This window comes from Desmodus rotundus, chromosome 6, assembly GCF_022682495.2.
Source record: "Desmodus rotundus isolate HL8 chromosome 6, HLdesRot8A.1, whole genome shotgun sequence".
Taxonomy (NCBI): domain Eukaryota; kingdom Metazoa; phylum Chordata; class Mammalia; order Chiroptera; family Phyllostomidae; genus Desmodus; species Desmodus rotundus.
Genome location: NC_071392.1, coordinates 105,395,200 through 105,421,717, shown reverse-complemented (window position 1 = coordinate 105,421,717; position 26,518 = coordinate 105,395,200). Strand labels below are relative to the sequence as shown.

Genomic DNA, 26,518 nt, shown 5'->3' with positions numbered 1-26,518 from the left:
TGGGGGGGGGGGTTGCCAGAGAAAGGCAGAGTGGCAAGAGACTATGGCCAGATGACAGTGGACCTCATAAACCAGGTCAAGGGGTTTGAACTTTATCCTGAGGGCAAAGGGGAGCCAGTGAAGGGTTTTAAGGGGGAGAGTGGCACGCTGTGCTTAAAGTTTAAAAAGATGCCTCTGGCTGCTGCGTGCAGGTTTGGAAGGAGGAGAGACCAGGGAGGAGGCTGGAACAAGACCCCAGGTGAGAGCAGAAGAGGCCTGAATGGAGGGAGATGGGCCCGAGGAGACCCTTCATCCGTGGTGTGGCGAACAGGTGGGGGGTGGATTCTACTGCTAATGTACAGGTCTGTGAGCCCTGGGCTCCTGGACTTGATGATTCTCCGATTCTCCGATTCTGTGTTCAGCACCCCACAATTTTTCATACAAAATGCCCATTGATGTGACTCTACCGCATGATCTCCGACCTCACCCTTCCCTGCATCTCTCCTTTCTGAGTCTTGGGTGTTCTTGTTTACAAAGTGGGGACCATCACCTTCCTTGCAGAGCACCCGGAGGGTGAGAGCTGGTGTGAGGTCAGCACCTGCACAGGGCAGGTGGGCCCACCATGGTGGGCACGTTTGCCGTAAGAGCTGGGCACACAGACATGGTCAGGAGGAGCTGGGTGTTGAGAGGGCGAGAGAGAGCAGAATGGAAGAGCAGAGATAAGGAAGAGCCCTGTCCTCATCCGCTCTGGTCTCTGGGCTTCCAGCTGGGCATCTGGGCTAAATAATATGGTTAAGTATTTGGTGGCCCAGATTTGGTTGTTTGCTTTCAGGCACTGGGAAATTTATGAGTTGGCTGTGGGGACCCCCATATCTGCAGCCTGCTGGCCCTCCCAGCTCTCCCTTCTGTTCTTAGACTCCCCGAGGGCTGCAGACACCAGTTGGGGACAGGTGGGAAAGATATGGTCTTCCCTAGGCAGGTCTGGGCCAGGCCACATGCCACCCAGTTGGTGGGACCCCACTGCTCCTAACCCAGCACCCCCCTTGAGGCCAAACCATAGGCACCTGTTCTGGTGGCTGAGGGACGAGCAGGTTTTTGGAGACAGAAACCTCACTGTACCCCCCCAAGAACAACCACATGCGGGCTCCAGAACCACACTCAAGGCTTACATGTGCGCCTGTTACAAAATTTGTTTCTTGCCAGTGGTTCAGCTTTAATTTGGTTTAACCCACAAAATGTCGATTGGACAACACAGCTGTGGGAACCCCAGGCGGTCACTCCTTGACTGGAGGAGGAAAGGAGAAGCTGAGTGTGGTGGGTGTAGAATTCCCCAGTGTTCAGTAAAGGCACGGGCTTGGAGTCCAAGGCCGGAGTTCTCATCTGTTTCTTTGCACACAGTAGGCACTGTACGAACATCACGCACATTAAGTTAGGTTAGGAATGACACCTGCCACATACGTGACTAGCATTTACTGCCTTTGCATCGATTATTTCTAGAAGGTGATAAGAGACTGGAGAGAAAGGTGGTTTCTGGGGAGGTGAGCTGAGTGGCTGGGGTCAAAGGTGGGAGGAAGACCTGCTTTTCATTTTATGCCCTTTTGTCCCTTTTGAATGTTTTATTTTCCCCAAGTGCATGCAGAACAGAGTCAATCAATCAAACAAACAACCATAATTAAATAAACAATTGCGCGAGCCAGGCGTTTTGTAACTCCTTTTGTACCTGCTGTTCCCTCGGGTGGAGACACCCTTTCCCGGCTTTCTCCATCTGGAAAACTCCTGCGCAAGTTCCAAGACTGAACTCAAATGGCCGGAGTCGGGGGGGCCCTTCCCCGAGGCAGTGATTCTCTGTTCCCCTGCACCTCGAGTGCACTTGGGTGCCCCGCTCTGGGCTCCAGGAACCACGCACGCCTCCTGACTTCGGCTGGATCTCCTGGAAGGAGGAGCCACGGGGAGACTAAAGGACAGGATGAGAGAGGAGCAGGGGCGTTCCTGCCGCCCACCCTTCCCCGTTTGTCCTTGAACTTGGTGGGGACTGCGTTTCTCCTTGGCCCGGCTGCGGGTCTTGGCCTCACTTCCACAGAACCAGCTATGTCCGGCAGCAGTAACACTGTTCCCCTCTTGCTCCTTCGAGACTTGGGGTGATGACGGCTCCTCTCTGTTTCTAGACCCCGGGTGCCTCTCCATTCCTTGAGTGTCCCTCAGCCAGCCCTTGCCTCAGTAAACACTCCCTTCGTTAAATTTGCTTCGGTCAAGCCCGTGGTCCTCAAGCTGGGGTGATTCTGCCCTCGGGGGGACATTGGACCAAGTCTGGGCACATTTTTAGTTATCATGACTGGTGCTGGGGAGCCACTGGCATCTGGTGCGAGGGGCTAGGGATGCTGCTAAACATCCTACAGTGTGCAGGACAGGACCCCACATCAGAGGGTCACTGGGCCCCAAGTGTCCATGGTGTTGAGGTGAAGAAACCCTGGCTTAGACCTCCGTGGGCCAGCGGCTCTCTGGCTGGTCCCTGACTGCTCATGGCGGGGGGCTCTGGACGCCCCCTGCCCACTCTGCGCTGTGGCATGATCCACTCATTTACTCGCCCACTGGCGGCCTCCTCCCAACGGCGCAGCAATGGAAAGACCCAATCTTTACCGTCAGTCAGCCACCTTGCCGGGGGAGACCCTGGTGAACTGGGTCCCCACCACACTGGGGTCCCGTGTCATTCACCACATAGTCCCAGTAGCAGGAGGTCAACAGATGTTTGCTGATGGGGCTAAACAAAAACAGATTCCTTCCACAATGTCTCAAAATGGGCTGCAGAAGACGAGGGGCTAGACTCAGTGCTAAACGGGACTCAGCAAACACGAGCAGGCGCATATACGCAGAATGAATGAATGGTAGTCCCCGGGGATATGCGCGGATGGGCAGGAGAGAAGGCGTCTCATCCCTCAGGTGGTTATCAGAGTAGAGCCCACCTGCTAAGACTATTATGAGAATAACATCAACGGGAAGCATTTCGTGTGTTACCTCGGACCTGGCTGGTGCAAAATAAGCAGCACCCATCAGCTCTATGGAGGAAGTGATGGCGCAGAGGCATCAAGGTGGCGGCTGGGGAAAAGCTCTGCCCAGAACACGGGGCTGCTTTGCACCCCTGGGCTTTGGTTTCCCAAACTATGAAATGGACATTAGGTAGGCAAGCTCACTGCTTTGCAGAAATTATAGCATAAGGCATGCCTTTGGGTTCCACGTGGGTTTCAAACATCAACTTCAAACTCAAATCTATAATTTAACCAAAGCAAAAGGTCTGTTTGTTAAGTTACAGTGAGGCAGAACAGCCCAGAGGGCCTACGGGGACCACCTCATCCTATTCTGCCTAGGACTTCTCCTCCAGTTTTCGCAGTGACATTCCTGAAAATCCCCAGTCTTGGACAAACAGTGATGGCTGGCCTCCCTGGCAGGTCAGAGGACCCGCCTGGCCACATAATTTTTAGAAATAATAATTAACTAACATGTTGAATGCATCTTGTGTGCCAGGTGATTTTCTAATGGCTTGATAAGTATTAGCTCATTTATTCTTGATAAGAACCCGGTGAGGCTCCTGAGTCATATAGCCAGGATTTGATTTCAGGGTGTCTGGGTCCAGAGTGCCCATATTTAACCAGGACCTCTACTAAGCCTTTGAATATAGTTTAAAACATCTTTTGAAGTAGTGACAATGATCATAACATTTCTGAGCACTCAACTACGCATTCCAAAGTTTAAGCCAGTGGCAACAACTGACGTTCTGCCTCGGGCTGTCAGATCCACCCGCTGCTGTGTGGACCTTAGAATGCAGTGTTTGGGCCACCTCTGCTGAATTAAAGCTGGAGTGGAAGATGTGAACGTTTACAGAGCCAGGTGGGCAATGTTGGCGAGTGAGGTGAGCCTGGCTGTAATGCAGGAGGGAGTGGTGGGGACTGCGGCAAAATGGGGAGGGCATGCATGTGCTGAGAAGCAGCGTCCAGGACTCAGTCCAGGCCCTTGGGTCTGGGGGGCCCGGGGATGGCAGACCTTCCCAGAGAAGCCAGATGCCCATCTTTCACAGCAAATAATTCAGTGAAAACAAAACAAAAACATGAGGTGTGTGAAATGAAACTTACCTGGGGGCCACATCTGGCCAGTCTCCACCCCTTACCCACCCCACAGGGGCTATTTAAAAAAAAAAAAAAAAGACACTTAGAAGTCGTGTTATATTCACACGATGGAAGACTGTGCAGCCATGAGAATGAACGAACTCTGGCCATAGAACATAGGGACGCCTGTTCTTAAGCCAGACCCCAGTGAACACGCCCCATGTTTCCCCTTCCGGTGAAGTTCAACAACAGGCCAAATTAATCCAGGGTGTTGGGAGTCAGGACTGTGGCTGCCCTGGAGAGGGGTGGGTAGTGGGGGACTGGAAGAGGGCCCCAGGGGGGGCTTCTAGGGGGCTGGCTGGGTCCCGTGGCTTCCCCTGGGGGCCAGGGACCCGGTGGCGTTCTCTGTGATGAGTACTGAGCGGCCCAAGTAGGTCTGTGCATTTTTTAAAATGTATGTTGTATAGTTTAACTTATATAAAAAATTTGAAACACAGATACAGAGAGAGTGTTACCACTAGAAATATTTCTCTGGGTGAAGCAGAATTTTGTGTGGATAAAAAAACAAAACTAAACCAAACTAAATACTGAGATAATTGGACTCAGAGGCTGGCTTCCCCCCAGGAAGCGTCTGGTGGCCCTTTGTTGGATAAATGAAAAGATTCCATGTATATTTTTGATATTTGAATTGCCAGGTTATACCCCAATTTGAAACTGTGGTTTTTAATAAAACAGCCTTGTGTTTCTAGATGACGGCCTTGTATCCCATTTGTGTTGAAAGATGTGTCTGTTTTGCTGACCTCTTTTACCCCAGTTAGGTGTTTGAAGTTATAAAATAACTGTCTATACATTTTCCGTATCAGGCTTTCATGGGGAAAGGGGTTCACAGCTAAAAAAATTTGAAGAGTCTTAAGGTTGAGGTTCAGAAAGTCCTCGTATGCAAAGCAGGCTGCGAACGGCGGGGTGGATTTGGGGGTGATTCGCCTGGCAAGGTTGGGTGGGAGGGGGAGGCGGCTGCAGCCTTCCCTCACGGGGTGTGGCTCATTTACAAAGGGACTTTTCATCCTTCAGTCGTCTCTCCAGCAAACACGTCCCAAGCGCCCACTCTGCACCGGGTTACAGGGCACAGTGTTAATCCAATAACCACAGGACGGGCTACTTAAGGCGGCCAGGTGTCAGGCAAGCACGTGTGGCTAGGGGACCCTCGCTGGTCTCCCCCCACCTCCCAAACAACCCAGGTCGACCCCTCCTCAGCACCCCCACTCTTGCACCCCGGCCCTACCTTCCCAGGCCCCAGTGGCACAGTTGCCACCTCAGTGGTCTCTCTTCCCCATTCGGACCCCTAAATCCATCCCCCACAGTGTTTCTGTAAGACACAACCCAAAGGCTCTCACCCTGACCTTGCCCCTGCCCCTGCCCCCAACTTGAAAGTTATACCCAGGCCACAAGGAGAAATGTCCAAACTCCTTCCTTTGGCTTCCTACCCCCACATCCTCTGCCCCAACTGCCTCTGAGTTCCCTCCTCTCTCCAGTAACGCTGGTCCAGCCTCAGGGCCTTTGCACTTGCCGTTCCCTCCACCTGGACGCCTCCTCTCCCACCTCTGCAAATGGCTGCTGCTTCTTGTGGTTCAGACACCACCACAAATGTCACCTACTCTCAAGAAACTGGCAACACGGGGGCCTCTCTGGAGGAGGACTGCAAATCCGGCAGAGGGGTGGGAGCGGGCAGGGAGGAGCCCTTCCAACCACGTGACACTGTGCATCGCCTGAATTTTGTACCCTGTGCATATGCAAATAAATTATTAATTTAAACGGAAGTGTCCCCTCGCAGAGGACTTTCTAGGAAGCGACCTTCCTCAATTGTTTCTTCTTATGGTGCTTTAATTTTCCCTTATGAAGTGCTTAATACAGTTTGTAATTGCCTTGGGTTTTTTGTTTTGTTTTTCTTCTCGTTTTAGTTTATGGTCTACCTCCCCTCAAGAGGACAGGGACTTTGCCTGTCTTATCTACCAGCTAGCACAGTCCTTGCACATAGTAGGTGCTCAATAAATATTTATTGGATAAGTGACGAAAAGAAGGGAGGGAGGGAAGGAGGAAAGGACGTCTGAGACGATAATGGAGCGTCAGCCAGGCAAAGCTGGGGGTTGAGACAGTTGGGCTTAGCACCAAGCAGACTTGGAGGTGTGAGGACCTGAAGAAGGCCAGGCTAATGGGACTGGACATAAGAGAGTCAGGGTGTGAAGCAGACATGATTATGCCCACTGTACAGATGAGAACTCTGAGGTTCAGAGAGGGCAAGAGACTGGCCCAAGTCACCCAGCACTCCAGGGACTGAGTTTAGAATCCAGGCCCTGATTCAAGATTATATAGAACCGCACAGTTAGTGAGCACCTATATGTACTAACTTATGAGGTGGGTACTATTATTACTTCCTCATTTGACTGATGAAGAAACTGAGGCACAGAGAGGTTGAGTGACTTGCCCTAGGTCGCACAGCTCAGAAGTAGCTGAGCCTCAGGTCTTTCCTTGGTTACTGATGGTTCCCAGTTTCTACCTCCTGATTCTCCCACAGCCTCTGGCATCACACAAAGCCCCAGCCTGGACCCCGAAGAGGTTGTGAATCAAACCCTGACCCTCTCTGGAACTTTGGGAGAAATAAAAAAATAATTCCCTGAAACCCTCTGGGACCTGGATTCCCCCAACTCCAAATCAAAAGAGAGCAAGGCCAGCCCTATTTGCAAGGCTGCTGTGAGAAAAAGGTGATAAAAAATCATTAGGGAACTGGTAAGTGATAAAAATAACTGTAGAGTCCCTGGCAATCAGCCTGGCTGCAGCGATAGGGGCTGATGATAGCGGGGATTTATGGCCCTGTGGGCCCAGTGTTGGAAGCCAGGTTGATAGGAGCTGGGGTCACAAATGGGGTTACAGGCAGAAAACTCCCAGCAGCCCCTTCCTGAAGTGGGCAGAAGGCCCTTCCTACCAGCCTGGGCCTTGATTTCTGGGGTACCCCGTCCCCCATGCCAGGTCGATGGGCCACCATTAGCCATCCATCTGGTTGCCTTGGTCTTGTCTATAGCTGCTGGTGTTTCTAAAAACCTGTAAGCCATTAGCACCTCACAGTGACTTGATTCATTCATTAATCCTCAGGGCGCCAGGGGAAGGCAGGGGGCAGAGAGCACAGTGATTCATGCCTCCTGTAGCCAGGGGACCTTCGCTGAGGGACCACTCTGTGCCAGGGGCCTGGCGGGGAGGAATGTGATGCCTGGACCCTGGCCCAGAATCACGCGTGCCCTGGGCCCGTGGAACAGCAGCGCTGGACCTGGGTCCCCACCTCCAAGCACCATGACCTCACCACCACAAGGAAGACTGGGAGTGGTTTATCCCTGAGACTGTTCAGTCTTAAAAAATATCAAAAACCCACCTTAGAACACCAAGTTCTATTTCCTGGTTTAAAAAAGAAGAAGAAGAAGAAGAACCCATGTATCACTAAAGCTCATATAATACAGAGAAGTACAAAAAAAGTTCCACCCACAGAAATTTTACCACCTTGAGCAATGTCAGCAGAGCTAAGTGGTCAAGAGCACAGCGTCCCAGGTCCCTGTGCCCACTTGCGACATTAAGAGTGTCCACTCTCCTCTGCCTCAGTATCTCCAACCTGCAAAATCTTCTAGCAGAAGCCCCTGCCACACCGGCCCCTGAGGAGCACGGAGCCGGGTAACCACCTACAGAGCGCTCAGCACGGCCCCGACCGAGAGCCAGGGCTTTCCAGCGCCCCTGCCTGGAGAATCCCTCTCCGACAGGCCCCGTCCACGCACGCTACACCTGCTTGCAGTTTCAGAACCTGACAAATACACTCGCGGGACATTCTAGGCCTCTTTCCTTGTCTCTAAGCTTACTTACCGATTTAGCGGCTGAACAGCTGACTCCTTCGGGAGCCCCGCCCGCTTTAGATCTCCGCTAGCGCCCCTTAGGAGGCAGTCGTGTTTTGCCCGCACTTGTTTTGGGCAGATTCCCTAAAGCAAACCTGTGCTGCGGTGTAGAAGCGAGGATTCACAGACAGCAAATAACTTGCCCAGGGCCACAGAGCTGCGACCTGAAACTCTGACATCTGGACTCTACAGGCAGAGCTCAAGGTTGATAAACAGGCACTGAGAAATCCGGGAGGGTTTGGGAGTCAAGCAGACGTGGCCTTGAATGGCTTTTGGCCAGTACCTGTGGTGTTCTCTTGGGCCCATCTCTTCACCTCCCCGAGGGTTAGTTTTCTCCTCTGTAAAGCGGGGCTGCCTATCCCCACCAACAGTAAAGGGAGTAAGTACATTGCGGTGCATTCATGGAATAGAATACAACGCAGCAACGAAAAAGAGTAAGTTACCAATAGCAACAACAACGTGGGTGAGCCTCAGAATTATATCGGAAGGAGCCAGGTACAAGAGACTGCTGGAGTGGCCAGATAAAAATATAGAATGAATCTCTGTATTTTATAAATATAGAAAAAAAATGAATTTCAAATAAACAATGATTTTTAAAGTATAAGCATGTTCCATGGGAAATTTAAATTTAACTGACATCCTGGGTTTTTATGTGCTAAACCTGGCAACCCTAAATAGTATATGTGTATAATTATGTTTGTATGAAGTCCAAAAGCAAGTGAAATGAATACATGGTAATGGAAGTCAGGATGGTGGTTGCCTTGGGTGGGGGTGAGTGGAAATGGCATTTTAAAAGTTGTACATGTTCAAAAACACAGATTCAGACAAGGAATGGTGACCACCAGCGGGGCGCAGAGGTGGGGGGGAGGACGAAGTTGGTAAATGGGGTCAAGTGTAAGGTGACAGAGGGCGACTAGACTTCAGGTGGTGAGAATGCGACCTTGTATTATAAAATTGCACACCTGAAATTTATATAATGTTATTAACCAATGTTACCCCAATAAACTGAATATAAAAAAATTAAAAAGGCAAGTATCTAGATCCCGGTGGGGTTACCTGTGTGTATACACTTGTAACAACTCACTAAGCTGTACCCTTAATAGTTTTACATCTTATAAGACTTGTGAATTGTGACTCCCTACACAATATATATTTTAAAAATTCTATAGAGCAATACACCTATCGATTAAAGTCTTTAGTAATAGCACTTCACTGATGGGGTATTTGGAAGGACAAAAGGAAGTAAAGGTTGTGAGTCTCTTAGCACATTTTAGGAGCTCATAGTAAAAAACAATAAATGGAAGCCATTGTTAAATTAACACTAACATTCCTATTATTATTATCACCCTTCTGGGATTTTCTCTACTGTTGGTTGATTGGAGCGCCCTCATGTGTCTGTATTTTGTCATGGCACCTCAGTTACTGCGAAGAATACTCTATCCAAGCTTGGAGTCTCAATTCCAAAGCGCAAGGCTTTGCGTTTCTTTTGCTCCAGGACCACAAAAGAAATTACCAAGATTCACATGACACCAATGTGTCCCAAGTCCAAGTCCAGCCCTGCCCACAATAGCCCCTGCAGTGCATCAGAAGAGACCACACAGGTCTACCCCTCTGACTCACTGTCGAAGCACAATCGCGAACGTTACCTTGTTTCCCGAGAACTCACGTGATAAAATTTGAAAGTTGCGCTGGGAGGGCTACAGAATGCCTTTGAATTAAGAATAATCATGACTGGCTTTCTTTGAGCGCTTCCTGCATGCGGGCCCCATGCTGAGACATGCGTGTCCACTTTTCTCCTTTAATCTTTAAAATGACTTGTGAGGCATATATTGTTTTGTAGCCTGCTTCCCACCCCCGCCAACAGTATGCTGTGGGCATCTTTCCATGTCAATAAATATGGCTGAGGCGGTAAGTACTTGATTCAAAGGCTGAGAAACTTAAACAGTCAGCAGCCACTGCCCAGGTGAAGATCAATAATAGTTAACATTTATTGAGTGCTTTATTACATACCCGGCCCTGTGCTAATTGTTTAACATGAACTGTCTCTTATTTGATCCTTAAGGCAATCCAAGGTAGCTGCTATTAGTATTCAGATGAGGAATCTGAAGCTCAAAGAGGCAGTGGGACCATCCGAGGTCAGAGTCAAACCCAGCCTGGTCGGAATCCAGCACTCGGGCAGCAGATTCGAAGGACCGTGTAGGGGAAGGCACCAGGGAAGGTCCCCAAGTGGAGAAAGGAGCCACTGACAAATCCTGAAAGTGGCAAGAAGTGGGGTGTGGGGGAGGCTGAGAGGGAGGCAATTCCACAATGGGGCGGGGGAACAGGAAAGATTCCTGGAGGTGGCGCCGTGTAGACTGACTTTATATCCCCAGCCAAGAAAGGAGGCCTTTTAATAACTCGCCAGGCCCTAAGTGGTTTGACATCAGACACACACATGGGTTCAAATCCTAATTGTGCCACTGTAGAGTTTTTTTTAAAAAAACAGCATTATTGAGGTATAATTGATGTACAATTAAATCGCGCAATTTGATGAGTTTTGACATATGTACACACCCAGGAGCCCATCGCCACAGCTAAGATGAGGAACGTTTCCATCACCCCAAAACTCTCCTGGTGTCCCTTCTCCTCATCACCTCTCCGCCACCCGCTCCCGTTCCCAGGAAAGGCAGCGGCAGTCTCTACAGCTTAGTTTCTCTCACTGCAGGTTCCTTTAGATTTTCTGGAACTTTGTCGAAATGGAAATATACAATTCATACTCTTTTTTTCATTGAGCAGAATTAGTTTGAAATTTATCTGCGTATCAATAGTTTGTTCCTGTTTGTTGCTAAGATATATACAGGGGTGGGCAAAAGCAGTTTCCAGTTGTATTACAAATCAATAATACAATGCTCAATAAATGATGATACAAGAATAAGTTCTGTGTCGTGTACTCACGACTGGAACGCTACTTCTGCCCACCCCTGTATACATCACAGTTTGTTTACCCCGTTGTCCTGTGGGCGGACCCCTTGCCCTCAGTTTTGGGCTTTTATAAATAAGGCTGCCAAGAACGCTCATGTGTGTGTCTCTGAGTGGATGAGCACTTTCATTACTCTTGGGCAGCTATCTAGGAGTGTGATTGCCAGGTCATATAAGTTTATGTTTAACTTTTTAAAAAGACTTTATTTATTTATTTTTAGAGAGAGGGGAAGGGAGGGAGAAAGAGAGGGGGAGAAACATCGATCGGTTGCTTCTCGTAGGCACCCCAACCGGGACTGAACCTGCAGCCTAGGCATGTGCCCGACCAGGAATCGAACCGGCAGCTTTTCACTTTGCAAGATGACACCCAGTCAGCTGAGCCACACCGGGCAGGATATGTTTAACTTTTTAAGAAACTGCTGCCAGCTACTTTCCAAAGTAGTTGTACCACCTTGCTTTCCCACCAACAATGTCTGAGAGTTCCAGTTGCTGGGGTCTCTTTAATTTCAACCATCCTAGAGCACTAGGTTGGGTTTTTTAAACCTGTGGGGCCCATTGATGGTTTCCTAGCCTTTCTGAGTCTCAGTGGGTCGGCAGGGGGCTGGGCAGAGAAGGTGAGAGGAGAGGAAGGGCGTCACTTAACCCACACCATTCTCACCGGCCTCCAGGGCTCTGCACTCAGCACACCTCTAAAGCTGCCCCTTTCCGACGTGATGCCGCTAGGGCTCCTGGAGGTGGCCCTTGCTTCAAGCCCTTCTCGCCTTTGACCTTGATGGATGCACGCCCCCTCCTGGCCATCCCTTGCAATTTCTTCTTCAGCCTTTGGGAATCTGACATCCTAGTCTAGCTTCTTGCTGCTACTACCCTTCTGCCACTCTAGGTTACCCTCTGGGACACGGCCCAAGCTCACTCTTTGTAGCTGCTTTCTGCCCACGCAGGCCAATGGGAAATGCTCATGCAGCCTTGCTCTGGAGCTCCTGGGAGTGTGGGCTCACCTCAGCACACCTGCTCTCTGGGTCCTTCTCCAATGCAGCCAAGCACCCCCTTTCTCCCAGCCCCTAGATATCCCTGCCCCCATCACACCACCGGGCCCTCACTTTGGGGTCATGTGTTAAGCTCTCCAGGTAGTCAGCCCCCCACTGCAGAGGAGCCCCTGCTGTCCCCACTCCACTCTTCCAAGAAGATGGCCTCCAAAGGATCCCTTGTCCCTTCTTTCCATCACGGGAGAGCTGTGGGTGAATGTAGAAGTAATAACACAGAAAGGGATTTGGGCCAAAAAATTTTTAAATTGATTTTAGAGAGGAAGAGGGAGGGACGAACGAGGGGGGGGAGGGGGACGGGGAGAGAAACACTGATTTGTTGTTCTGCTTACTCAAGCATTCATTGGTTGATTCTTGTCTGTGCCCCGACCAGGGACTGAACCCACAACCTTGGTGTATCGGAACAACGCTCCAACCAACTGAGCTACCCGGTCAGGGCCTTGGCCAAATTTTAGTTGTGAGTTTTCACGGTGCCTTTGAGAAGTAATCACTGGCTGTCACAGCAGAACCTCTGAGCAGCGTTGTACAAGTCACACCCACCTCCCCGGGCCTCAGTGTTCTCCTGTCTTTGTGGCGGTGACCATACCACCCACCCAGGTTGCTGTGGAATAGGGAATCCACAGAGCATCGCTGGGTCTGACAGCCTGCGATGCCACAACAACCGACCTGAAACTCCGTGTGTGTGACTGTTCGCAACCGAGTTTTGCCTCTCTGGGTCTCAGTTTTCTCATCTCTCACAGGAGAAACCCTACTCGATAGCCTGTCTGTGAGGATGGCTGGGCGGATACATATAATGTGCTTAGCACGGTGCCTAACATTTGCTAAGAAGTCGATCCTGCTGGGTGTTAATAATACAATGGAGGGTGGGCTGAGTGGGCTCTTAGGCTGGTACTTGTGGGGCGGGGGTGTGGCGCCTCCACCTCTCCTTGTCCCCTACCATTCCCGGCCCTGTTTTGGAAATGCTTCAGCCCAGCTGGGATGCAGAGCCCCTGGGAACAAACAGAATGGACTGTACCTCCAAGCAGCCGTGCTGACTCAGGTTAGAAAATCAATGTGTGACCAGAAAAACACACCTGGCCTCCCACCTCTTCTGGGAAATCCAGCCGTCAGCCCCGGGAAACCTTATCTCACTCTCAGAAAGGTGCACAGCCCTATGGTAGGTCCTGATTTTAAGGCTTGTGAACAAAAGCCTGGCACACAGAAGGCTCTGGCTCCTTGAGGCACACCAGGCCCATGGGTCACACGCTTCACACGACCCTCCGACTGAGGTCAGGCATGCCTGGCACTTGCCAAGCTCTCGACTTCTCTCAGCCCTAGTCTGGGCACTTCTCAAGCCAAGTCAGGCTCCGGACCACTGATTGGGCAACCCATGACCTCAGACTGGGTCAGATCCATCAGGTAAGCATCCGTTTAAGAGTATGGAACATTTTGTTCTTTAGAATCCCAAGGGCCAAAGAGTATCTATCTATAACTCAACCCTCCTGCCCCCAACTCTGCCACGTACTTAGTTTGTAACTTTGGACAAATTCTTCAGCTGAGTTCCAGTTTTCGCATCTGTCAAATGCAGACTAACAAGTACCTCCGTCTTCCAGGCTGTGTGAGACTCGGGTATGGCGTGTCAAGGGGTGGCACACACATCGGCAGGCACTCAATAAGGGGGAGTTATTTGTGCAAAAAGATTAAAAAAAAAAGCCCCTGTCCAGGTTGCAGGTTTGATCCCCCGTCAGGGCCCATACAAGAATTAACCGATGAATGCGTAAATAACTGGAACAACGAATCAGTGGTTTTTTCTCTCAAACAAGCAAACAGTAAGGTACACATACATATGTGTGAGGAGGGCATGGACCAGGAAGCCAGACTGCCTGGGTGCAAAACCTGACTGCTCTACCACTTTCTGTGGGGCCACAGATGACCTCTTTGCACCTCAGTTTTCTTCTCTGTAAAATGGGAATAAAAATAAGAACGTTGTGAAGATTCATTTAGATTAGGTGCACTGGGAAGAGTGACTGGCGCATAATAAACCACTTAAAAAGAATCAACTATTTTTAATTAGTCACACTAGGTAGTCATGTCAGTAATGGGTCTGAAATCACACAGGATTAAGAGGGAAGGAAACTCATATTTAGTGAGCACCTACTTTGTACTTGGTACTCCCAGAAGCTATGTATCCATGGATGTGTATGTATAGACACACACACACACCGTGAGGGACTTCTGTTTCCATGTTTTAAAACATTTATATTGTAAAACAAGCATACACATTAAATTTGTAGCACAGTGAATCATTTCAAGACAAACACCCTAGTAGCCAGCACCTGGGCTGAGAAATGGAGTTTTGCCAGCCACCCAGCGGTCCCTCCATGCACCTCATCCCCATCACAGCCCTTCCCCGCACAGTAGCCACTGCCCTGGCTTTTATAGCAATTATTTCCTTGCATTTATTTATGATGTAATCATCTGAGTGTGAGCCCTTAGACGTTATAGCTTAGTTTTGCCCATTTTTTAAAAAACTGAATGTGTCTTTTAAGCCTCATTTAATGCATAGGTTTCTCCATCTCCTCCTTTTCCTTGCAGTTAATGTGTTGAAGAACTCAGACTGCTTCAGTTTCTCAAAGTCTGGATTTTGTCAGTTGTATCCTCATTGTACAGTTCAGCTTGACCCTTTGACCTCTGCATTTCTTGCAAATTAGCCGCTGGATCAGACCCAGGTTCCATCCCTTTGGCATGTTAACAGGTGGTTCTCGTTATTTTATCAAGAATCATGTACATGGCTGGAGTTTTGCTCCTTGTTTTCCTTTTTCTTCTTTCTTTTCTTTTTCTTTGGTTTTCTTTTTTTTTTTAATTTTTTGGCTAGAGACATGAAATTATTGCAGATTGCAAAATGGCAATATTGGACCATTTTGTTTGCATTTATTAGCTGTAATAATTTCATAAGAAGTTGCTCTTCTTAAGCTATTATTTGGTTACCCAGTGTTACAATTCATATATAAAAGGTGGAATAAATACTTAATCCTTTCCTTTAATTTACCTGGTTATCAACAATATAATTTGTTTCCATGCCATCCTCAGAAGGTGATTAATTAGTGTTTTTGCTGAATATGAACTTTTTTTTGTTGGTTTTGTGAACTCGGGGATTGAAACATATTTGATGTGTTTCAGTCAATTGCAATGATCTTTGTTGCAGCTAAAATGATCTCATGTTCAGGTTGGTTTCTAAATTCTTTTGATGTAGCCCTAGTGCCTCTGATAGCTTCTTTGTTACCAAGTATGACAAGATATTCCAGGCTCATCCTATATATTCCCTGCTACTGATCTGGAATCAACAATTTCTCTCAAAGGCCCTTTTAATTTTTTTAAAATACAAAATGGCATTTCAAGACTAAAATCTGATTAGTCATTGTTTCTGGGCTTTTCTAGTGGATAGGACTAGGTATTTTATATAAACTATATATTGATATACATGTGTATATGTGTATGTGTGTATACATACACATTTATTTCTTTTCAGAAATCATCTCTTGAGTTCATACTGATATTTCCAATGTAAATACAGCATTATGAGCCTTTAAATTAACCTCTTCTATATTACAACTGTAGCTCCTTTCTCCCATTCAGAGGATAAAATGGAAAGATTCTGTAATTACTGATTTTCACACAATCTAGCATCTCACAGAAACTACTATCATGTTCTTCTGGCCCCCTTGGGTCAGCTCCCATCTCCCTGGGACCTCTTGCCCCTGGAGTAGGGAAGAATGTCATCTCTTGGATACTCCTTTGGGCTCTGAGTCCTCCTGGACATAATTTCTCTCTCTAGAAATGGTTTAGCGTCTTTTCGCTCACTGAAAGACGGACCTACATTTCTCTCAAAGTCGTATTTGCACAAAATACATATTGGCGTGTCTGAGGATTGTAATGGACTGGGATTGGGGGCTAGTAAAGCCTTTTTTCAAGCTACCACTTTCTTGAAGGGGACTTCATGAACCCCAAAGCAGAGAAGAATCCTGGAATGCTAACCCTGAAATCTAGGGTTAAAGCTCTTTACTTCATTGATTGCCTGTTTCCCTTTCATGCAAGTTTCCATGAATATGAGAAAAAATGAGACAAAAAATGTAAGACAGGCGCGTGGTAGTAGCGTTCTCGGAAAATGGCAGCATTTTTCCTTCCTTCTCTGGGCCTCAGTGTCCCCAGCTGTACCATCTAAGCTGCCGGCATTCCCTGTTCCTCCCAGCCAGCCCCTTGCCAGGCTTCTGTCCCACTGCGTGGGGTATCGGCCGCCAGGTGGCGACAAAAGGCCGACGCCGGGGCTGGATATTACGCCTGCGCACTCAGAGCCCCCCCCCCCCCCCGCCGCGTCTTTGAACGCCCTGGTACGTCACTTCCGGCGCGAGGGGCCGGCCGGCCGGGCAGGGAGTGCGGGTCGGTTCTGCGTGCTGCAGGACGAGGCTTCAGCCGCCGATTGACCCGCGCTCCGCCCCGTAGCCGGGCCGGTGAGTGCCCGCGAGTCTGTCCGTGTGCCCTGGGGACCGGGGAGAGGGACCCCCTGAGAGGGAGGGATAACCGGAAGAGGGCGACCCGAGGAGAGAGACCCCAGGAATGGGGACCCCTGGGGAAGGGGTGACAGCCGGAAGTGGGGGGCCTCGAAAGACTGCAGACGGTAGTAGAGCCTCTGGGGCTCTAGGAGCGATGGCATCCTGTCCTCCCCTTGTTTGGGTGGCGTGGGGAGGAAGGTGATGCTCACAGAATGATGGACTCCAGGTGAGGAAGGTGCACGGCTCCACCCTAAGGCATGGTGTTTGCTCCCCTCCCTGTGTCCGCTCGTCAGTTCATTCACAGGCTGACTGAGCCCCGCTCTGTGCTTGACGCTGCCGAGACCCTGGAGATAACCGGGGAGCTCCAGCTGGAGCACAGGGCCCAGTGTGGGGCCAGACACATCCTTCTCTGCCTCACTGGCTGTGCACCCCTTGATACATTGCTTAACCTCACTCACATCGTCTGCTAGTGGTTGCTGAGCGCCGCCGTGCGCCCGGCGCTGGGGGTGGCCGTGAGCGTGCCAGGCACATTGTCTGCCTTCATGGAATCTACATTCTACAGGGCAGTGTCCTCTGTACATGGGAACAGTAACAGAGCTGTTACCAAATATGAGAAAAGATGAAATGAGAGACAGATGTAAGGTGCTTATCACGGTGCTCGATGCATGATAAAATGATCAAGTGCGTGTTATCTCTTCATTATTCCACTATGAGTTAAGCTTCCTAAGGCAAAGAATTATATTGTTTGCTGTTGTATGCCCAGTCCCTACGAGCGTAGTGCCTGACGCATGTGGTAGGTGATCAATAATTATTTGGTAGTGAATGGATGGTGAAACTGACTCTGAAGAGTTTTTTTGCAAATAACTGTAACACTAGACTGCCATTTCTGAGATAGGTGCTTTGGCAAACTGGAGGGAATCACCCTGGGGGAATCGGAAGGCTTCAAAGAGGAGGTGACAGTGGAGCTTGGCTTGGAAGGTGATGAATTGTCTGGATGGAACAGGCAAGGAGAGGGAGTTCCAGGCAGAGGTATCATACATGCATCAGGTATCCCAAGAATGGTGGGTCATTAGTTTGTTTTGACTGGCATTCAGTGCGCTTTGAGTAGGGGGGAAATTAGGACAGAGGCTGAAGAAAGACTTTGAGTTTAGGACATGGACATTACAATCTTTCTCCTTGGTGAACACTGAATTGGGATCACAGGCACCTGTTGGTGACTCCCATGGAAACAGAGCCCAGGGTGGATCTTTTGAATCTATGATTGTTCCATTCCTTGCTCAGCATACCTCTGCCAAGCAGATTAAATTCATTTAACAAACATTTATGGAGCTCAGACTATGTGCTTGGCACCCTGCTAGGTGCTGGGTTTAAGGTGATGAGCAAGACAGACGGGAATGTCGCCCTCAAATTGCCTACAGTGCAGCTGAGTGGGAGAGGCACTGTGTCAAAGGGCTTCTGTGGGGAAGGCTCGTCTCATAACCTGGCCTGGAGTCGGGAAGGCCTCCTGCTGCAAGCACCCGCATCTCCGCCTGGATTATGTAGAAGCTTCTAAATGGCCTCTTCACTTCTGTACTCATCCTCTTAAAGTCCATTCACAAGACAGCAGAGTAATTCTTTTAATATATAAATGTGGTCATGTCACTCTACTCAGAACCCCCCATGGCTCCCACCAAATTGAAAGTCAAACTTCTTATTGGCCTACAAAACTCTGTATCAATGGGTGCCTCTCTAAATGCATCTGCCAACACTTTCCGCCGTATTCACTTGGCTGTAGTCACACTGGCCTCTTCTCTGTTCCTGGAAAAGCCAGGCATGTTCCTGCCTCAGGCTTTGCACTTGTTCCCCCAGATACTGGCATGGCTTGCTCTCGCCTCCTTTGTCTTTTCTCCACTGTCACTTGGGCGAGGCCTGCTCTGACCACCCAATTACAGTTGCAACTCCTGTCCCCAGATACATTCAGACCCCTTCCTGCTTTATCTCTCTCCATAGTACTTATCTTGTAATCGACCATATAGTAGTTTATTTTGCTTATAGTCCCTTCTCCCACCAGTACCTAAATTCAATGAAAGGGAGGCTTTTTATTCGCTACTGTCTCCCCAGTGCCTGGAAGTGGGCCTGGTACATAGTAAGTGCTCAATATTTGTTGAGTGAATGAAGTGGCATCTAATTAGAATGTAAGGGTGAATCAGGTGATGAACTGGAGGAAGAGCACGTTAGTTGGAGGAAACAGGAGGTGTACAAGACAAGAACACACCTTTGAGGAAGTGAATGAAGCTGGGTAGGGCTAGAGGAGTGTTGTCACACACATTTTCACCGGAGACCCCATCAGCCTCATGGTTGCCTTCAAAGGGCTGAAGGTAATTTGAGGACTGCATAATGTAACTGATCCTTCACAGTTAAGCCAGAGCTCAGCACTGCCACCGGGTAGAAACAAGGTGCCGGGCCGGGTAAAACAAGGTGGAGGGCCAGATTCGGCCCACAGGCCTTGTGTTTGCCGCCTGTGGGCTAGAGGTTAGAATGCAAGGAATGGAGTGGGCAGACCTGAGGCATAGGGGAAGTGACCCGGTCACAATGGCTGCCATAGGCTTGGGGGGAAGACTGACCATGTGCAGAGAGCCTTGAGGTGGTCCCTACCTTCCTTGTTGAGCTCTGAGTGGGGATTCAGTGGCAGCCCGTGGACAGGAGCTTGGGCTTTGGAACTGGACAGCCTTGCTGCTATGCGTTACTGGACTATCGAAGGCAGCTGTTTTGTGTTGGTTTTTCATTTGGTAAGTGTGCTGGCTCAGTCTTCTAAGAAGCAGATGTGAGGGTGATATTAGACATGCAAGAAATCTGTTGGCGGCAACAGCCACAAAGCATTAAGGGAGCGGAGCCGGCCCCTGGGAAGGAGGTTTTGGCAGGAAGTGTTGGGCTGCAGCGCAGGTCTGTGAAGGGTTCAGCTGGCCGGGCTGACAGGGAGCCCCCGAGGCAGAGCTGCCTGTTAGAGGAGTCAGTATGTCAGCCGCTGGCTGGGGGTGATCTGTGGAAAGGGGCACCCACTGGGTGGTGGACCCAGAAGGCAGAGCTGGGGCCCGCCATCAGCTGTGCTTCACACCAGCAGGGGGTCCGGCGAGTTCACTTTCAGGGCCCCCATGGTAAGTCACACTGTGTACGGTAAAAAACAAAACAGAACAGTAAAAAGTCTCTCCCACCTTACAAAACCGGTTCTTCAGTTCTGTTTCCTGGGAACCTTTGGCAACAGTTTCTTGTATCTCCTTTCAGAAATTTTAGGTGCATTTGCAAGTGTATAAATGTATATATTTTTTAAATGTAAACATGATTAGTTTATGTACACTGCTCTGCAACCTGCTTTTTTTCCCCTTAACATGTCAATTTATAAAGTTCTGTCTGATTCCTTTTCATGGCTAGATAGTGTTCCATTCCTGTGGTGCTATGATTTAACCAGTCTCCATCTGGTATGGAGTTAAAGTGTTTTCAGTCTTTTGCCTTTATAATCAATACTTGTGATGATTATCCTTCCATGCATATTTTGCCCACATGTATGTGTTCTGGAAATGGAATGCTGAGGCAAAGGGTATGTGGTTTTAAGTTTTGGTAGATACTGACAAGCTGGCATCTAAAGAGGCCATCTAATTTATTCTCCCAACAGCAGGCACATCAGAGTTGTTTTAATTCACGTTTCTTTAACTACGAGTAAGGTTGAGCACCCACCCCACACATCGTGCGCAAGGCACGGTGTTTGACGGGGAGCTGCGCATACCCTGCTGCAGGTGCCTGGGTGCCGTGGGGGAGATTCTAACTTCTTTCCGTCTGGGGTTGGACCTGGGCATGTGGTTCAGATCCAGTTGCCCCTCCCCCAAGTTGGGAGCCACTGCTCTGAGGTTCCTTGGCTTAACAAAGATGTTCCTGTCCCCCTGCATCAGCGGCCCTGGGGTTTGCAATGACCAGTGCTGCGCTTCATTGACTTCCCGTGGGGCTTCTGTTTTGACAGGGATCCTGGTCGCTAATGTCAGAAGAAAGCGACTCTCTGAGAACCAGCCCTTCTGCGGCCTCACTTTCGGAAAATGAGCTGCCGCCCGCCCCCGAGCTTCCCGGCTATGTGTGCTCGCTGACGGAAGAGCTGGTCACCAAGGCCAGGGAAGAGCTGCAGGAGAAGCCGGAATGGAGACTTCGAGATGTCCAGGCCCTCCGCGACATGGTGCGGAAGGAGTACCCGAATCTGAGCACCTCTCTAGATGATGCCTTCCTGCTGCGCTTCCTCCGAGCCCGCAAGTTCGATTACGACCGGGCCCTGCAGCTCCTGATCAACTACCACAGCTGCAGGAGAAGCTGGCCTGAAGTCTTCAATAACCTGAGGCCCTCGGCCTTAAAAGATGTGCTCGCTTCAGGATTCCTCACTGTGCTGCCCCACACCGACCCCCGGGGCTGCCACATCCTCTGCATCCGCCCAGGTATTGCCCTAGGCTGTGGCGGGTGTGTGTGTATAGCCTCTGCTTGGGTGGTGTCAGGTCCAGCACCCTCTCTCCTTTTCCTTTGCCCTCTTATCCCCTCCCTGTTTTCGCCAAGGCTCTTTTGATGGCAGATGACAAAAGCCTACTCACCCTGGCTTAAGAAAAAGGGCAGAGTTCATCTGAGGAGACAGGAGCATCTCACATTCGCAGCTCTCCCTCGACCTGGAGCCCGGAACCAGACCCCATTTCACGCCCCCTGGGGGCACTGAGCCAGCCTCTCTCCCTGCTTCTGCCTCTGTGGGTCTTAGTCTGTGTGTCTCTGGGCCATACGTGTCTGCTGCCCCTTGCATGTCGTCTTCACTCTCCTCTCTGTGGCCTGGCTTTTGCTGCGGGCACCCCTCAGTTCCCAGGTTACCTGGCCACCGCACTAAGTCCCTTCAATGCAAATTCTGGATTTCTAGGGTTGAGACTCTGGAGGGCTGAGAAAGCCGCCCTGGTCATCAGGCATAAGCAGGGCGGCCCAGCCCCCGGCACTCCCCTCACTTATGAGCAAGGGAGGCGCAGATATCAGTGTGGGCTGGCAGCGCCCCAAAAGGTGTCAGTCTACCCTGTGCCTCGTTCCGGCTGTCCCTCCTTGCCTCTGCTGTGTTCAGCCCTTTGCAAGGATTCACTTCAGGTTCACCTTTTGATCTCAGCACTTCATGATCGTAATCAGGACACCTTGTGTTTCTTTGGCACAGTAGTTTCCGTCCCTGCCCCGTCACCTCCCCAGAAGCGTTTGAAATGTGTGGGGACAGCGCTCGCTTTGGCAGCACACACGCTGGAAATGTGCGGGGACCTTTTTAGCTGACACCACGACTAGGAGACAGTAGAACTCAAGCCTTCGCATTCTTCCTTCTGATGTCTTCTGTGACACCAAATGCATGACGAACTCGGGAGTGTTCCCCACCCCAGCCCCAGCTGCAACATTTGTCCCCTGGGCCAGAGCTGAGGCGAAATTTGAAAGTGAGATTACGGTGTTCTTCCCACCAAGCCAGGGAGGTGCGGACTTGCCGGCAGTCCTCTTTGCTCATGCGTACAGACGCCTCCGAAGGGACTGCTGATGGGAATGGACTCTTCCTTTAAGACCCTTGTTGCCATTTCCGTTTGTCACTTACTGAAACTCTCTTTGGAGACTAAACCATTCTCTTGAGCCTGTACTGCGACCCAGGCACAGTGTTAATTAACTGCTTTATATGCTGTTTCAGGCACTTTCCAGAATGAGAGGTGCTTATTTTTAAATTGACCTGAGCCACACAGTGGAGATTTCAGGGCACCAGGAGACATCAAAACCCAGTCAAGGGTTTTTCTGCAGCTTCTCTGTACTCAATCCATAGGAGTGTGATGAAACAGTCAGATATTACCACACTGATTTCACCTCTTATGTGGCTTCAACCCTTTGCTTGTAAGATGAATTTTTTCCTCGTACATCTGGGGAGGATCTAGGCCCCTGCCCACCGACCCAACCTTTTAGGAGGAGGCAGACAGAGAAGGTTTTGTTCTCAACTGGGGATCGGCTTTGCCTTTTTAGAAGCTCTTCTGAGTCATCCGCGATTGAAAAGGATGACAGCCGGCTATGGAGAAGCAGTTTTAATTGGCAGCAACATTAAACAGCAAGCTGGCACGATTTTTGGACAAAGGTTTTCTTATAGGAATTTTGTGCATATTACACATCCCATTGGTGGTGATCATGTGGAGTTTCATCTTTCTAACAAAGGGCTGCACGAGTCTTGGCGGGATTTTCTTGAGAATAATGGTTAATAGTTAAAAGTTGTCATTTTTCATCTTTTTCCCAAAGATAGGAAAGACTCCTCCACTCTATGGGGAGAATTAAAGGAGCATCCAGCCTGGGAAGGGAATTTGCTCAGACTACGGCACTAGAAGGCCACCTCCCTCTCTGCTGTCCTCGGCGTGGGCTTCCTTCCCAGACCAGCTGTTGTCCCGTGGGGCCCCTGTGTCTCAGGCTCCCACCCTCTCCACTCCAAGAGGAAAGAGATCTTCTCTCTCCAAAGGGCCAGAGTTCCGGGATTGAGTCCCCTTAGCTCACTTGACCTGGCTTGGATCACACTCTGTGGCCAGGTGGATGAAGAGCCGGCTTGGCCCAGCCCACGTCTGGAGCCAGGAGTCAGTTCAACTGGGTCCAAACTGCATGGCTAGCCTAGGAAGAGGTGGTCCCCCGGGAAAGATCAGGGTGCAGTTATGAAGACACATCTGACGGCAGGAGGTACAGATGTCCGTTAAGTTGAGTACTACTGTCCCGTTCCACTTGTGAGGCAAGGGAGGCTCAGAGGAAGGAAGTAACTCACCCAGTGTCTGACTTCAGGGTTAACGCTTTTCATTTCCACACTCGCTTGCTTTTGCATTTCAGAACGTGCCGCTGTGCTTGCAGTTAAGAAGTGTCAGCTGCTGCCAAAGGTGCCTGATTTCCCGACCTAAATAGAGCCATGCCAGTAGCATATCTTGCTTTTCTTTTTCAAACATCAGTTTTGGCACGGAGATAAATCTTAGCCTGTCTGATTGTGTTTATTTCTGTAACATACCGATCCTCTCTCAGACAGGTGGATACCGAGCAACTACCCAATTACCGAAAATATCCGAGCCATATACTTGACATTAGAGAAACTCATTCAGTCTGAAGAAACCCAAGTGAATGGCATTGTAATCCTCGCAGACTACAAAGGAGTGAGCTTATCAAAAGCATCTCACTTTGGCCCTTTCATAGCCAAAAAGGTGATTGGCATCCTTCAGGTATGGCTCCCGTTTGTCACGTGCCTCTTCTGTGGTGGTTTTGGCTTTCCCGGGGCTCTGTCCATTTACCATGTGGTGCGCACACCCCACTTCCCACTCCTACAGGGAGAAAAATACAGAAGCATTATGGGAAATGTAAAAGGCTGTTTACCACTCATTCCCATGCGGTTCTCCTGTCATTTCTGAGGTACCTTCAGTCAGGCAAGATCAGCTTTCGGGCAAGAGTCCAAAAGCCAGAGAAATGCTTTCTGCTTTTTTTTTTTTTTTTTTAATCAAGAAGGCAGGAGAAATTCTCCTAGCAAATGAAACTGAGAAGTTGTGCTCTGCCCAGTGTGTTAGAGCCTGTCCTGCCGCCTGTGGGACTGGGGACGTGGACCGCTGGCGGACTGTTTGCCGGGTGCTGTAGCCCTTCAGGGTCTGTGTCTCAGAACACAAGTCACGGGGAACCATAAAGTTCTTTACATATTTTCACCGTGTGTAACGGTTTGCAGCGTGCTTTTGTAGTCACCCTACCCATTCAGTCCTTCAAGGAATCTTTCAAGACAGTCAAGACTTACATCTCCTTTTTGGTAGATGGGGAAACAGACCTGGAGGATGCAGTCTGGCCCGAGTCTCTAACAGGCTGGACTCCCAGTTCATTCTGACCCAGCCCGTGGGGCGCTGTCCTGTATGGGCTGTGGGGCACCGGAGCTGGAACAGTTCTCAGTGAGCTCGAGCCCCTGCTGCGCCCCAGGCTGATTATTGAAACATCAAGGTCACGTTTGGTCATTACCAGAAATTTGAATTCTGGCTTTGAGGGGTACTCTGGCTTTCCTTAGCAGCTTCTCTTCGTTTGATGCCTCCTGCTAAATACCATGTAGCTTCAAGGGTCAGTATGATGAGTTTGGGTCATTGTTTCCTAGTCCTATAAGGTGATCTGGGAGACAGAATTCCAGGGTTAAGTAAGTTTGGGAAATAAGGTAAAGCAAGTTTCTTCCTCGTGAATTTCACTGTAAATATTTGCATATTAAAGCTCTTGAACCTATTTGACTATATTGAGTCTAATGCTCATACTTACCTACCATGGAGCCCTTTTCTGCATCACACCTCATAACTTCCTGAGGAACACATTTTAGGCAACACTGATCCAGCAGGTGTGGTACCTCTAGATCCACCCATTTAGCTCAGACCGTTTATTTTGCCACAAGAGGAGTGGCTCTCCACTAGTTTGCCTGACTCCCTCCTTACCCAGCTCGGGGTCCCAAGAGAGACTCTTTCCCTGAGGCTCGCCTTCCTATTTAGCACCGACTCGGGTTTCTCTGAGGAGGCCCTGAGAACCAGACCAGACTGATCCTGGGACCTAAAATGAAGATTTCACTGGGGGAAGCAGGCTGTGGTAACAGACACTTTGCAAATACCCTGTATGTTCTAACATTCCCTTTCCTTCCCCCACAGGACGGTTTCCCCATTCGGATAAAAGCAGTCCACGTAGTGAATGAACCGCGAATATTTAAGGGCATTTTTGCCATCATAAAACCATTTCTGAAGGAGAAAATAGCAAACAGAGTAAGTGGCAATTCTGTTGACTTAAGCACTTTACTATTTTTTTTGCTCCTGTATTTGTGACATCATCAGAAAATTTATTTTAGTTTATTATTTTTTCCCCTGGGCCTATTCACTTGGGAAGTGCAATGAACAGTCTTTTCCGTGAAGGGAAGATGAAGCGAATAAGAAAGTGATATTTGACAGTAGAGAGAGCAGAGCCAGGGTCGTCATCCGAAGGGCTCCGTCGTCATCCAGACTTTCCGATGTCCTGGGCGGGGCATTATGAGCCAACAGTGTATTTCACGTGGAAAAGGACGTGGGGAAAGGTGGTCACTGGGTAGGTGGTTACAAAGTTATGGAAGTTTCTTACTACGGCTCCTTGGGCTTCAAAATGCTATTTAAGCCTTTCCATTTACCTACTTTGTTTTCTCGCTGTATAAAGTTTTGGGAGTAATTCAAGGTTTATGAAATTGGTGAGTTTTTAGCTTAATTTTTATTAAGAAAGGGTGGATGACACTAAAAGATGGAAGAGCCACTTCTCTTAGCCTTTCCCAGCACCGCGATTGAAATGGGAGGGGTGGTATGTTTCCCCTTCCCTAGGCCTACAAAGATTGTGATCACTCCAAAGACTGGGTCTTGAATTTCATAATTTGTTTTTCAAAGAGGAAGAGCAGAAAGATAGAGAATCTCAAGATTGCAAGGGAAGGAACTTAAAAATCCAGATCCCCAGGCCATTTCCTGGAAGGCTTTAATTCATCAGCTCAGGGGTGAAGCCCAAGGGTCTGTGCTTTTAACATCTAGGTGTGTCTGCTGCAGCTAGGTTTGGGAACCGCTAACTCAGTGGCTTCCGTGCCTGGGTTTGAGCCTGTGTCGGTTTCCGGAGATCTCTTTGGAGCCTGCTTTTCCCAAAGCAGCCTTTGGACCAGGTCTTTTACATCTGTGAAATGACCCTGTTTGTGGCCCACAATCTTGTTCCTTTGGTCCTTCATATGTTCATTCATTCACTCATTCATTCATTCATTCAAAAATATTGATCACCTACTACGTGCAAGTATGCTTTAGATGAACAAAATAGACCAAAATCTGTGCCCCCAGGAAGCTTACATTCTAGGGAGATAGAGACAGCAGATTGTGCACGTTAGCTAGTATAGAACCTGATAAGTGCAGTGGGGGAAAATGGGTCAGTGAGTGCGGGAGGGCGGAGGGGGTTGTAGTAGTCAACGG

General features: G+C 49.3%; 1 protein-coding gene across 4 annotated transcripts in view; it reads left to right on the top strand.

The window, feature by feature from the left end:
* The first annotated feature begins 131 nt into the window (after positions 1–131).
* The window catches only part of TTPAL (alpha tocopherol transfer protein like), a 49,236-nt gene continuing 22,849 nt past the window's right edge, over positions 132–26,518 (top strand). For 2 of the 4 annotated variants that reach the window (XM_045194518.2, XM_045194516.2), the window contains exons 1-4: positions 16,402–16,758; positions 20,524–20,983; positions 23,577–23,770; positions 25,205–25,315. In XM_045194518.2, the coding sequence (XP_045050453.2) occupies positions 20,539–20,983; positions 23,577–23,770; positions 25,205–25,315 (750 nt within the window). In that variant the 5' untranslated portion in view covers positions 16,402–16,758; positions 20,524–20,538. Of the gene's footprint in view, positions 239–16,385; positions 16,759–20,523; positions 20,984–23,576; positions 23,771–25,204; positions 25,316–26,518 lie in introns of those variants that run through there. The other 2 variants (XM_045194517.2, XM_024559435.3) reach the window with 2 other exon arrangements.